Below are 14710 nucleotides of genomic sequence, written 5' to 3'. Positions count from 1 at the left end.
TCTAAATGTAGGCTGGGAACTGTGGCATATTCCTGTAATCCCAGCTATGCAAGAGGCTAAGGCAAGAGGATTGCAAGTTAGAGGCTAGCCTTGACAATGTGGCAACATTCTCAAAAAAATAAAAAGGGGAGGGGTGGGGACTCAGTTTGTAGAGTGCTTGCCTTGCATGCAAAAGCCCTGGGTTCAATAGTATCATACACACATAAAAACAAAATATCTAAAAGTGACTTCATTTTTTTCCCCCCAGAGGAAATACGAAAACAAGGCTTACTTCAGTGGCTGGATTCTCTTCAGATTGATGACACCACATCTCCAGACCTACAGCTCACTGTGGGGGCAGTGATTGTGGAGGAAATGAGAGCAGCCATAGAAATGCAAACTGGTTTTCAGTGCTCAGCTGGAATTTCACACAATAAGGTGAAAGTGAATCAGATTTCAAAGAAAAACTATTTATTTGGTACTGGGGATTAAACCCAGAAGTCCTTTACCACTGAGTGAGTTATATCCCTAACCCTTCTTATTTTTTGTTTTTTAGGACAGGGTCTCACTAAATTACTTAGGGCCTTGCTTATGTTGTTGAGGCTGGCCTCAAACTTGAGATCCTCCTGCCTCAGCTGCCTGAGCTCAATATCTTCAGTTGAATACAGCCAGGATAGATATGAGTGGGATATTTAAATTCTTACCCATATACTTTGGAATGAGTTTTTATGTAAAATTCTTTTTGAGACCCAAATCAAAGTATATTAAGTATATTTTAATGGTAATTTACATTGCATTTATGTTTAATTAAAGCAGGGTAAAAAATTATAGAAAAATGCTTACTTATATAATTATTTCTAAAGTGGTTTCTTAATGACTGAGCTATCTTTGGAAGGGAGGAGGCTAGTCTTGAACTTTTATGTATTAACCTATTTTATTTTTCACTTGTCAAACATTTTTCTATTATCTCATTTTCTTGGGGGAGTTGCTTGGGAATGTTATGCTTTTGCCTATCCCTCCTTTTATAATAGGAATGATAAGATAAATCCAATAGTAAAATTTTATTAATTTGGACCACTATTTTAATTTAGGGAACACAGGCAATTCTCAATAATCCAGGGGCCGAATAACTAATTTTCTGATGAACTATGAGTAAAGTATAGTGAGAGCATAGACTTTCATACCCTTCTGACCAAGACTCAATAGTTGAGCAGTGGTTGATATCCCTGGTTGCTGCTCTCTCCCCAACCTCTAATGGGAGGATAGTTGTTAAACTGCCCAGAATTATTTTTTGTTTTTCTGGTTAGATGGAGGTATGTGTGGGGGGCAGTATTTTCAATGTAATTTAAACCAGACTAAATGTTGCCTAATAGAAGTTCCTAAATAATTTCTGTAATGCAGTTAAAGAATGATTTTATATAAATTATAATTTGCATAAGGATACCACTGAACTGTGTTACTATTTGAAGAGTTCTCAAGGATTTAAATGTAAATTTTTTCATTTTTAAGTGTTTTTGCTCTTAGAGGATAAATTTGAGCCCAATCTCTATCACAGATACTAAATTATGGTAATCTGTATTAAATTTAGGAACCAAAACCATTAGGTAGGGTAAAACATTTTATTTTAGTATTTTCATAAGGATACACTGAGAAATATGTCTATCTTACTTGAGCTTCTTCTGTAGCTTCCCTGGGTTTTAAACCTCTTAAAGCACCACTTTTCAAATGTGGTGGTGCTTGCCTATAATCCCAATGACTCATGAGGCTGAGACAGGAGGATCACAAGTTTGAGGCCAGCCTTAGCAAATTACAAAACCTTGTCTCAAAAAATAAAAAGGGCTGGGGATGTACCTCAGTGGTAAAACACCCCTGGGATCTATCTCCATTAAAACCCTTCCCACACCCCTCCCCACAAAGTGGGAAGATCTCAAAGAATAGATGGAGGCGGAAAAATGACTAGGGGAAAACTGAGAATGGAAGAGATATAGGAAGAATAATGAAGTTAATAATGGTTCATGTTTTTCACTGAGGATGTTGTAGAACATGAAGTTTTAGAGATTTCTTGAGTTTCTTGTTTTATTTTGTTCTTAATGTGGAATCATTAGTTTACAGCCCCTGTACTGCCTCTATGTGTGTATCTTAATTTCCACCAACTCTGCACAGGTGAGTTGACAGTCCTGATTTCCATGTTTCCAGGTCCTGGCAAAACTGGCCTGTGGACTAAACAAGCCCAACCGCCAGACGGTGGTCTCACATGGATCCGTCCCACAGCTCTTCAACCAAATGCCTATTCGCAAAATGTAAGTATTTAGGGAACACCTTAAATTTCACACATACTCAAGTGAAGATGCTCTCTGGTTGTAATTTTTTAGTCCTATAAAGTATCTGAGCAGGGAAAATAGGTACCAGGCTATTAGAAGGAAGACAACACAAACAATTAAAATGTTGAAGCATAGTGAGACTTCTTTTTTTTTTAAGAGAGAGAGAGAGAATTTTTTAATATTTATTTTTTAGTTTTTGGTGGACATAACATCTTTATTTTATTTTTATGTGGTGCTGAGGATCGAACCTAGCGCCCCGCACATGCCAGGCGAGCGCGCTACCGCTTGAGCCACATCCCCAGCCAAGACTTTTTCTTTTATTTTTGTTTTTACTGGGGATTAAATCCAGGGTGCCGTATCACTGAGCTATTTTTTTTTTTTTTGTGTGGTGATGGGGATTGAACCCAGGGTCTTGTGCATGCTAGGCAAGCACTCTACCAACTGAGCTATATCCCCAGCCCTACCAGTCCCTTTTCTAATTTTTATTTTTAGACACCTGAGGCTGGCCTTGAACTTATAATTCTCTTTTGCCTCAGCCTCCCAAGTAGCTAGAATTATAGGTGTGTGCCACCATGCCTGGCTCTGAAACTTTTTTCTTAATGAATTTTCAATTCTGGATGATCTGTGATAGTCCTATTTTTAAAAAAGATGAACTGAATTTTAGCTATATTTTTAACTTCCTTCTAGATTTTTTTTTTATTCAAGTCTATTTCTATGTTCCAAAAAAAAAATTTTGCTTGTTTTCTCTCCTCTAATATCAAATAAAGGTGTTCAGAGCTATTGAATTGCCCCCCAACTAGTTATGAAAGAAGACAATTCAAAAGAATAACCAAGTTGTGTGTACCAATTATATGTTATTGACAAGGGCTTATAATATTGTTGAAGAGCACACACAAAAAAGAAAGTAATCAGAAGGATTTAAGAACAGGGCATGCAATTTTGCTTTCAGGTTGGCAAATATGGAGAGTCAGCCAAGAATAGTAAATAAAACAGCACTGATTTGGAGAATATTTGAGCACAAGGAGGGGAGAAAGTGGAAGATATTTTCAGTGAACTAAGATGTGAACTAGTTAATATTGATGAACACAGGTAATGGAAACAGACTCAAAAATTAGGTTAAGACAGATTATAGAGTACTTCAAAGGCCAGGATGAAGAATTTTGACTGTATTCTTAAGTATAAAATGGTTTTATATGGGCATGGTGGTGCACATCAAATAAAAGGAACTAGAGATTGGGTTTGTAATTTTAAGCCTCAAGTAGGGCAGTAGATTTTTTTTTTTTTTTTAGGACAGTAGATCTTGGACAGCTGAAATTTTTATATATAATTGGCTTATTGCCTAATCAATAACTACTCTTTTGCTTATGCTCTTATTAATCTTCCCCCTAGATCTGAACCTGGAAGAGTATCTGAATTCTCAGAGTCATCTAGTCTGATGCTAGAAAACTAAGAGAGTATAGGACTAGGGCTAGAGATATGGCTCAGTGATTAAACCCCTAAGTTTAATCCCCAATACCCCCCAAAAAATGTTTTAAAAAGAGTATATAGGATTAATATGTGCTCTCATTTTCTCTGAGTTATTTGTTTTTGTTTTTGTTTGAGACAAGTTCTCACTAAGTTTCTGAGGCTGGCTGCAAACTTGTGATCCTCCTGCCTCAGCCTCCTGAGTCACTGTGATTAAAGGCATGAGCCATGGTGCCTAGCTTCTCTGAACTTTTTGAAGAGCTATTTACAGTATCAGAGTTCTTATGTTTGCTGTTAACTAGATATTTATGATCTGATCTGTAAATTCTTTTTTTCCCTCGTTGTCAGCCGAAGTCTTGGAGGAAAGCTAGGAGCCTCTGTCATTGAAATTCTAGGGGTAGAACACATGGGTGAACTGACCCAGTTCACTCAATCCCAGCTCCAGAGTCATTTTGGAGAGAAGAATGGGTAAGTGATTCATAATATTTTTTAATCTTTATGGAAATGCTAAGTTCAAATATAGAACCACTTAGTAAAATCTATATCTATCTTTAGTTCAACATTTATTCCTTGAGGCAGTTTCACTAGTTGATTATTTTTGCTTTAAAATACTATATGAGGCCAGGTGTGGTGATGCACGCCTGTAATCCCAGGGGCTTGGGAGGCTGAGGCAGGAAGATTACAAGTTCCAGGCCAGCCTCAACAATTTAGTGAGCCCTAAGCAATTTAGCGAGACCCTGTCTCAAAATTTTAAAAAAGTAAAAAGGACTGGGGATGTGGCTCTATGGTTAAGCATTCCTGGGTTAAATCCCCAGTACTCCCCCACCCCCCAAAAAAATTAGGTGAGGCTCTCCTTCTCCATATATTGCAGTGGGCTTAATTTGAGAGAGCTGGAGTTCTCTCAGAGAGGTCAAGTACACTTAAATTTTGGACATTTTTCCTTTTTTTATGAAAAGGATAAAAAGGTAATATAGGTGTTTAGATTTAATAAGAATAATAATTTATTATCATCTTAAATGTTTTTATTGGTTTTATTAGGTCTTGGCTCTATGCCATGTGCCGAGGAATTGATCATGATCCAGTTAAGCCCAGGCAACTACCCAAAACCATTGGCTGTAGCAAGAATTTCCCAGGAAAAACAGCTCTGGCTACTCGGGAACAGGTAAGCAGGCATTCTTGATAGAAAATTGCCTCTTTTAAGAGGTAGTGGGTAGATTTTATTTGCTATGTAATCTTTAGCCAGTTAAATGGGAACTTTATAAAGTCTGAAGGAAAAAGGAAGCTTGTGTTTTATTTTGATATTAGTTTAACTTGGGATTTATTACTTGTTTCCATTTCTTCCATCTAAAAAAAAAATAAAATGGAACTGACCAAATTAAATAGAGTTTCTCATTTTTTGGTAGATGGAAACTTGAAAAACCTAGGATATTGTGCCTCAAGTAGGTCTTTTTTTCAATGCTTGGACATACATGAAATTCATTAAGATACCATGCCAGCAGGAAAAGAAAATGAAAATCTTGAACTTAGAATACTGAGAAGATTTCTATAATCTGCTTATGGGGGAGGCATTGGTATACAATTCCATTTGGGTTAAAACTGAACAAATCCTGGCTGGGATTGTGGCTCAGCTGTAGAGCGCTTGCCTAGCACGTGCAAGGCCCTGGGTTCGATTCTCAGCACTACAAAAACATAAATAAGTAAGGGTATTGTCTACAACTAAAAAAAAAATAAATTAATTAAAAAAAAAAAAAAACCTGAACAAATCCACTGTCTAGTTCTATAATGGACCTGGAATATTCAATTTTTGCAGTGCTGAAGATTGAATCCAGGGCCTTGTGCATGCTAGGCAAGTGCTTTACCCCAACTTCCTTGAGTATTTAAATGAAGGATTAAAGTTTTAATACTTTTCTAGGTACAATGGTGGCTTTTGCAGTTAGCCCAAGAACTTGAAGAAAGACTGACCAAAGACCGAAATGATGTAAGATTTTCTTTCTTTATTCCTGGAGTAGGCTTTGGGATTTAAATCAGCTTCTCCTTACCTTTTGGAATAGGAACAAAGTTAGAAAAAAATATCAGCCTAGAAAATTTTAAGAAATCTTTTACCTTCTCTTAACATAGGCCCATAAAACTCAACTTGATCTTGAAAAGCCTAGTTCTGTGAACGTAAGACCTAACTCTACCCTGGTCTCTCTCATTATCATTTGCCTCGATTTTTTTAAATTTTCTTATCAAACTTCTGAAACCCTGAATATAGAATGGACTTTCTTCAGAGTGCATAGTCATTGAGCAGGACTCTGAGAGATTGAACCATAAGTTATTGGACTTGGGAGTAGTGCAGTTTAAACCCAGAATATAAGTCACACATTAGCCATCAAACAATTTCTTTCTTTCTTTCTTTCTTTGTATATATGTATGTATGTATGTATTGTATTGTATTGAGGAATGGACCCAGGGATACTTAACCACTGAGCCACATCCCCAGCCATTTTTATTTTGAGACAGGGCCATGCTCAGTTGCTTAGGGCCTTGCTAAATTGCTGAGGCTGCCTTTGAACTTTCCTCAGATTTCTGAGTTGCTGGGATTATAGGCATGTGTCACCATGCCCGGCTCTTTGCTCCTTTTAAACAGCTCTATTGATATACTTTATGTGCTGTAAAATCCAGCCACTTCAAGTGTATAGTTCAGTGGTTTTAGTATATTCCAGAGTTGTACAGCTATTCCACAATTGATTATAGAATTGTCATTACCCAGAAAGAATTCCTGTATTTATTAATAGTCATTTTTCATTTTTCCCCTACCTAATGTCAGCCCTAGGTAACCACTAGTCTGCATTTTGTTTTTATGGATTTAATATTCTGGAAACTTCATATAAATGGAATCATACAATACATATGATTCTTTTGTGACTGGCTTGAAATCTTTTGTTTTTAATTGGTTCTTTTTAGTTATACATGACAATAGAATCTATTTTGATATATTTATACAAGCATGGACTATACCTTATTCTAATTAGGATCCCAGTCTTGTGGATGTACATGATGGTGAGATTCATTGTGGTATATTCATATACGTACATAGGAAAGTTATGTAAGATTCATTCCACTGTCTTTTCTATTCCTATCTCCCTCCCTTTTCTTCATTCTCCTTTGTTTAATCCACTGAATTTCTATTTTCCTGCTTCCCTGGGTTAGTACCCACATATCAAAGAGGACACTCGACCTTTATTTTTTTGGGAGATTGGTTTATTTCATTTAGCAGGTAGTCTCCAGATCCAACCAATTACCAGCAAAGTGTCATAGTCATTCTTCTTTATCGCTGAGTAATATTCCTTTGTATATATATACCACAATATCTTTATCCATTTATCTGTTGATGGGCATCTAGGTTGGTTTCATAGCTTAGTTGTTATGAATTATGCTGCTATAAACATTGATGTGGCTGCATCATTGTAGTATGCTAATTTTAACTCCTTTGGGTATATACTGAGGAGTGGGATAAGTGGGTCAAATGGAGGTTCCATTCCTAGTTTTTTTTTTTTAGTTGTGGATGGACACAATACCTGTATTTTGTTTATTTTTTTACATGGTGCAGGGGATCGAACCCAGTGCCTCACACATGCTAGGCAAGCACTCTACCACTAAGCCACAACCCCATCCCCTATTCCGAGTTTTTTGAGGAATTTCCATACTGCTTTCCAAAGTGATTGCATTAATTTGCAGTCCCACCAACAATGTATGAGTGTACTCATTTCCCCTCATCCTTGCCAACATTTATTGTTACTTGTATTCTTGATAATTGCCATTCTAGTTGGAGTGAGATGAAATCTCAATGTAGTTTTAATTTGCATTTCTCTACTTGCTAGAGATATTGAACAGTTTTTCATATATTTGTTGATGGCTTCTTTTTGAGAAGTGTCTGTTTAATTCCTTTGACCATTTATTGATTGCGTTATTTATTGTTTTTGGTATTAAGCTTTTTGAGTTCTTTTTTTTAATATTTTTTAAATTCTCTTTTGTAGTTGTAGTTGTAGATGGACAGAATGCCTTTATTTTGTTTATTTACATGTGGTGCTGAGGATTGAACCCAGCGCCTCATGCATGCTAGGAAAGCACTCTACCACTGAGCTATAGCCCCAGCCCTTGATTCTTTATATATCCTGGAAATTAATGTCCTATCTGAGGTATTGGTGGCAAAGATTTTTCTCTCATTCTCCAGGCTCTCTCTTCACTCTTGATTGTTTCCTTTGCTGTGAAGAATCTTTGATTTGATACTATCCCATTTATTGGATTTTTTATTTTATTCCTTGTGCTTTAGGAGTCTTAGAAGTCATGTTGGAATGTTGGGCCTACATTTTCTTCTAGTAGGTACAGTGTTTCTAATCTAATACCTAGGCCTTAGATCTATTTTGAGTTTTGTGCAAGGTGAGAGATGGGTTAAATTTCATTTTCTACATATGGATTTCCTGCACCATTTGTCGAAAAGGCTCTTTTCTCCAATGTATGTTTTTGGTGACTTTGACTAGTATGAGAAAATTGTATTTATGTGGGTTTATCTCTGTGTTCTTCTATTCTGTACCATTGGTCTTCATGACTGTTTTGGTGCCAATAACATGCTGTTTTTGTAACTAACTGTGTAGTATAAGATCTGGTATTGTGATGCCTCTTGCTTCACTATTCTAAGGATTGCTTTGGCTATTCTTGGCCTCTTATTTTTCCAAATGGATTTCATGACAACTTTTTGTATTTCTTTTTTTTTTTTAAATATTTTTTTAGTTGTAGGTGGACACAATACCTTTATTTTATTTGTTTATTTTTATGTGGTGCCAGGGATCAAACCCAGTGCCTCATGCATGCTAGGCAAGCCCTTTACCACTGAGCCACAACCCCGGCCCTACTTTTTGTATTTCTATGAAGAACATCACCGGAATTTTAATGGAATTGCATTAAATCTGTATATCACTTTTGGTAGTATGGCTGTTTTGACCATATTAATTTGCCTACCCATGAACCTGGGAGATCTTCCCATCTTCTTCAGGTTTCTTTTAGTGTTCTATAGAATTTTTTTTGTTTGTTTTGTTTTTTGTTTTTTAGTTGTAGGTGGACACAATGCCTTTATTTTTATTTATTTAATTTTATGTGGTGCTGAGGATCGAACTCAGTGCCTTACCTGTGCTAGGCAAGCACTCTACCACTGAGCCACTACCCTAGCCCCTGTTCTATAGTTTTCATTGTAGGTCTTTCACCTCTTTTGTTAGATTGATTCCCAAGTGGTATTTTTTTTTTTTTGAGGCTATTATAAATGGGATAGTTTTCCTAATTTCTTTTTAAGCTGATTCATCATTGGCGTATAGGAACATGCAATTGATTTATGGGTGTTAATTTTGTTTCCTGCCAGGCATGGTAGTGCACACCTGTAATTCCAGCAGCTTGGGAAGCTGAGATAGGAGGATTGTGAGTTCAAAGCCAGTCTTAGCAAAAAGCAAGACACTAAGCAATTCAGTGAGACCCTGTCTCTAAATAAAATACAAAAAGGGCTGGGGATATCGCTCAGTGGTCAAGTCTCCCCGAGTTCAATCCCTGGTAACTCACCCAACACCAAAAAAATTTTTTTATCCTGCAACTTAGCGGAATTCATTTATGAGTTCTGTAAGTTTTCTGGTGGAGTTTTTTGAGTATTCCAAATATAGGATCATGTCATCAGCAAACAGAGATGTTTGAGCTCTTCTTTTCCTATTTGTACCCCTTTAATTTCTTTTGGACTGGCTTGTAATTATTTTTTTTGGGGGGGGGGGCATACCACATCCCCAGCCCTATTTTGTAATTTATTTAGAGGCAGGGTCTCATTGAGTTGCTTAGTGCCTTGCTGTTGCTAAAGCTGGCTTTGAACTCAAGATCCTCCTGCCTCCAACTCCTGAACTGTTGGCATTACAGCATGCGCCATTGTGCCTGGTCTGGACTGGCTTGAAATCTTTTTATTATTATTATTATTATTTTTTTGTAGTTGTAGATAGACAGCATGCCTTTATTGTATTTTTTTTTTTAATGTGGTGCTAAGGATCGAACCCAGTTCCTCATGCATGCTAGGCAAGAACTGTTCCACTGAGCTACAGACTCAGCCCTTTAAATCTTTAACATAATGTTTTCAAAGTTACATATAACAACTGAGATCAAATTCCTCTTTACATTACCTACCAAAATAACATTCATGACCAATTACAGCTACAAAAGAGCAAACAAGTAGTTTTCGACTATTCTTGACCATTACATTACCTACCTACATTCTTACATCTTTGGTAGGTAATGTAAAGAGGAATTTGATCCCAGCTGTTATTGGGCCTATGCAACTTTTCCCACTAGGTGTCACTCAGTACTCATCTCTCTATAATCCTCTGGGGCTTTTCTTCCCGATTTCTATCCATTGTGGAGGAGTGGGGGTGGGAAGGTTCCTGAAAATAACTCAAGACATAGAAGATCCTGAACCTCCACTGTTTAAAATATTCCAGTGGCTTCCTTTGCCATCTAAGCTCTGTTAAGGATTTATTTATTTATTTATTTTGCCCAAGGAGTCAAACACAGGGCCTTTCACATGCTAAGCAAGCACTCTACCACTACTTACCCAGCCCTTTTGATTTTTTATTTTGAGACAGAGTCTCACTAAATTGCCTAGGCTGACCTTGAACTTGCAATCCTATTGCCTCAGCCTCCCAAGTAAATTGGGATTACAAGCATGTACCACCATGCCTGGCTAGAATCTTTTTTTTTTTAATCTATAAATATGATGATCTAGTCTCTTGTCTCTCACCTTTCTTCTCATTTATTCTGCTGTAGTGTCTACTTCACTGGCTTTCTTCCCTTTTATCTAATACACCAGGTAAGATCTCACTGTAACACCTTTGCATTTCCTGTTCCTTTGCCTCAGAGAATCTTTCTTTGCTCATATTGATTTGTGTGCGTGTGTGTACCAAGGATTGAACCCAGTCCTTTTTAAGACAGGGTCTTGCTAAGTTGCTATGGCTGTGTGTGTGTACACATCAGGGATTGAACACATTCCTTTTAAATTTTTGAGAAGCTGGCTTTTTTATTATTATTATTTTAATGGTACTGGGGAATTCATGCATGCTAGGCAAGCTCTCTACCACTGAGCCTACATCCCCAGCCTTTTTTATTTTTTTGACTAGGGTCTTACAAAGCTGCTGAAGCTGGCCTCCAACTTGGAATCCTCCTGCTTTGGCTAACACCTATAATCCCAAGTAGCTGGGATTTGAATTCCATCATGCTCAGCTCTCTAGTAATTTTTATTACTTGCCTTCTTTATTTTTAATATTCTTAAGCTTAAGTGGATACAATTTCTTTATTTTACATTTATATGGTGCTGAGGATCAAATCCGGTGCCTTATGCATGCTAGGCGAGCACTCTACCACTGAGCCACAACCCCAACCCTGCTTCTTGTTTCTTGTACGCAGCCCCTATTACAATGTAAAATCCATGAGGTTCTGGACTTTATTTGTTCTCTCTTGCATCTCCTGGTATTGCCTAGATATAATAATAGGCACTCAATTATAGTTTTATCTTTTTCATCAACAAGGGTTTATTTGTAATTGCCAATTTATATTCTCTCAAGATATACAAATCTCATAAATGTATTTTCACCCTGCCACAGGAACATTTCTTCTCACTAGCATATTTTTTTTTGTACCAGGGATTGAATCCATGGGTGCCTGACCACTGAGTCACATCCCCAGCCCTTTTTATTTTTTGAAACAGGGTCTTACTAAGTTGCTTAGGGCTTCACTAAATAGTTGAGGCTGGCCTTGATTTATCGATCTTTCTGCCTCAGCCTCCCAAACCACTGGGATTACAGGCATGCCCCATGTCCAGCTCATCTTTTGATTTTTGCTGGGATCCTTTTCACTTTCTTATATTTCCATGTCTTGACCTTTATTTTGGTTTGATGAACATCAACAGTATTCAGATGTTTAGACTTAACTGAAAAGTAGTAAATGGCCTTGCTCTTTAGAGGTTTTACCATTCTGTGTCGAGGTACCAGTGGAAGTTTCAGCTGCTTTCAGCATAAAAGCAACAGGGCAGAAAAAAGACAAAGGACTTGATTGGAAACTAGAACCATTACTCATTCGTGACATCCTGACTTTCAGACAATTACTTTCCTAAACTCTTTTTCAGAAATAGAATGTAATACTGTAGTATTTTGTTATAATCTTGTTTATTCACCTGAAAAAAAATCAAGAGAGTTCCATTTTCATTTTTTCTGTCCTATTCCCATTACTTGTCAAAATATCCTAGATATTTTAATATCCCATCACCCAAATTATGTCTTGTCTGATTACTTCTTACATCCAGAAATAGCACAAACTTTTTTTGTGTGTGGAATCATATAATTGGATTTAAAAAAATTTTTTTAGTTGTAAATGGACACAATACCTTTATTTGTTTTTATGTGGTGCTGAGACAACCCAACCATGTGATTGGATTTTTATTCAGAAAACGTGATTCTAATGTATAAATTCTATACTATTAATACAATATATGAAAACAGGGATTGTCTTTGCATCTCTCATAGTACCAAACGTGCAAAATAGGAACTCTAATATACAAAATGGAATAAAAGAGCCTCATTTTTTGCTTAGTGACAGTTTATTCTTGACTTAATTGAAACTTTGTTTCTAAACCAGTCTTTTACCCTGGTTCTTTTAATTCCTCCCATGTAGTTCATTCAGTATACAGAATCCAGGCGCTCTTGATAACTTTATTTCTAGTCCCAAATCTTTTCTACCCACAGAATGACAGGGTGGCCACACAGTTGATTGTAAGCATTCGTGTACAAGGAGACAAACGTCTCAGCAGCCTGCGCCGTTGCTGTGCCCTTACCCACTATGATGCTCACAAGATGAGCCACGATGCTTTTGCTGTCATCAGAAACTGTAATACTTCCGGAATCCAAACTGAGTGGTGAGTTGTGTTTTTTTTTTTTTTTTCCCTAAGTCTCTTCTGAGAAAGAGACTTATCCACTTATTCTGTTTTGGCTCTAAAATTAGTGGGCATCCAAACTCTTTCATCTGAGGTAGTCTCCTTATGACTCAGATTGGCAACACATATTAGAATATACTTGAGAACTTCTCTCTCAAGTGCTTGGTTGTCCCATCTTTTTTTGGGGGGCGGGGGGTACTGGGGATTGAACTCAGGGGCACTTGACCACTGAACCACCTCCTCAGCCCTATTTTGTATTTTATTTAGAGACAGGGTCTCACTGAGTTGCACAGCACCTTGCTTTTGCTGAGGCTGGCTTTGAACTCGTGATCCTTCTGCCTCAGCTTCTTGAGTCACTGGGATTACAGGCACGTGGCACTGCACCCGGCTGCTTAATTGTTCCATTTTTTTTTAATATTTATTTTTTAGTTTTAGGTGGACACAATATCTTTATTTTATTTTTATGTGGTGCTAAGGATCGAACCCAGTGCCTCACGCATGCCAGGAGCATGCTACCACTTGAGCCACATCCCCAGCCCTGACTGTTCCATCTTAAAAACAGCTTTTGTATTTAAGAAAGTGACTTTGGTTTATTGATTATCAGTTTAGCTGCAAGCTCCACTGGTGTTATATCAAAGGTCATATTCATAATAAACTTCCTTTGGTCATTAAGTATAGCCAAATAGATGATAATTTTCAGGATTGGAATCCTTATTAAATATAGCCTATTAAATACAGTTAAATTTACTTACAGATGTACACTAAGATTATAAAAAAATAACGTTTATCATTAAGTTATCTAAATATATTGGCACTGCTATTGTATGTACAGATCTATAATTTGTTGGAGGGGTCTCTAAAATTGGGGTTTTTTAGAGGAAGAATTGAACAGTTACACAGAACCAAATGATAATTGTTGTACTACTTTCATATGAAACCTTATTTGAAAGTTGACAAACCATAACATACTCCTCACCAATAATGTGAAAATTATTGAACAGGGAGGCATCAACATTATCTGAGATGGTCCCAAAGTATGAAATCTGAAGATAGTGAGATTTCATCATAATAACTTTAAAATAACATTTATTCTTTGCTTCATTGAGGAGCGAATCTGTACATACAACTGTGCCTCATGTTCTGAAATACAGCTCATGAAAATTTTATTAAGGTAATTAGATATAATGAAGAACTTTATAACAGGAATTTCCTGAAATGTTTGAGACTGGGATTGGTAACCAAAAGCAGTTGTAGAATTTCATTCTGGAAAGTCTGTCTGGGTTAAGAAATGCACTATTTAGGGGCTGGGGTTGTGGCTCAGTGGTAGAGTGCTTGCCTAGCATGTGTGAGGCCCTGGGTTCAATTCTTAGCACTGCATATAAATAACTAAAAATATATATATATTAATTTAAAAATAGAAGAATGGGCATGCTTTTAATCCCAGTGACTTGGGAGGCTGAGGCAGGAGGATTACAAGTTGAGTTGTAATTGCCTCAGCAATTTAGTAAGAACCTGCCTCAAAATTTAATTTTTAGGGGCTGGGATGGTGGCTCAGCAGTAGAGCGCTCGCCTAGCATGTGCGAGGTCCTGGGTTCGATCCTCAGCACCACATTAAAAAAAAAAAAAAAAAAAGATATTGTGTCCAACTACAACTAAAAAATAAATATTTTTTAAAAAAATCTAATTTTGGGCTGGGGTTGTGCCTCAGTGGTAGTGCACTTACCTGGCATGCATGAGGCACTGGGTTCGATTCTCGGCACCACATACAAATAAATAAAATAAAGGTCCATCAACAACTTAAAAAAAAAAAAGTTTTTAAAAAGGACCGTGGATGCTGGATATAGTGGCACGTAGCTAGGGAGCCTGAGGCAGGGGGATCACTAATTCAAAGCTGGCTTCAAAGATTTAACAAGGCCTTAAGAAACTTGGTGAGATCCTGTCTAAAAATAAAACATAAAGG

At 37.0% G+C, this 14710-nt stretch overlaps 1 protein-coding gene across 4 annotated transcripts in view; it reads left to right on the top strand.

The window, feature by feature from the left end:
* Window positions 1-14710, top strand: part of Polh (DNA polymerase eta) — a 33634-nt gene that overhangs the window by 15329 nt on the left and 3595 nt on the right. For 3 of the 4 annotated variants that reach the window (XM_046426208.2, XM_046426209.2, XM_046426211.2), the window contains 6 exons: window positions 248-417; window positions 2176-2279; window positions 4113-4232; window positions 4803-4926; window positions 5677-5742; window positions 12563-12732. In XM_046426208.2, the coding sequence (XP_046282164.1) occupies window positions 248-417; window positions 2176-2279; window positions 4113-4232; window positions 4803-4926; window positions 5677-5742; window positions 12563-12732 (754 nt within the window). The remainder of the gene's footprint in view (window positions 1-247; window positions 418-2175; window positions 2280-4112; window positions 4233-4802; window positions 4927-5676; window positions 5743-12562; window positions 12733-14710) is intronic. The other variant, XM_046426210.2, reaches the window with a different exon arrangement.

Source organism: Marmota monax, unplaced genomic scaffold (genome assembly GCF_021218885.2).
Source record: "Marmota monax isolate L192 unplaced genomic scaffold, Marmota_monax_Labrador192_F-V1.1 WCK01_AAM20220418_F8-fsc00187, whole genome shotgun sequence".
Lineage (NCBI taxonomy): Eukaryota > Metazoa > Chordata > Mammalia > Rodentia > Sciuridae > Marmota > Marmota monax.
This window is presented reverse-complemented; position numbering and strand designations above follow the sequence as displayed.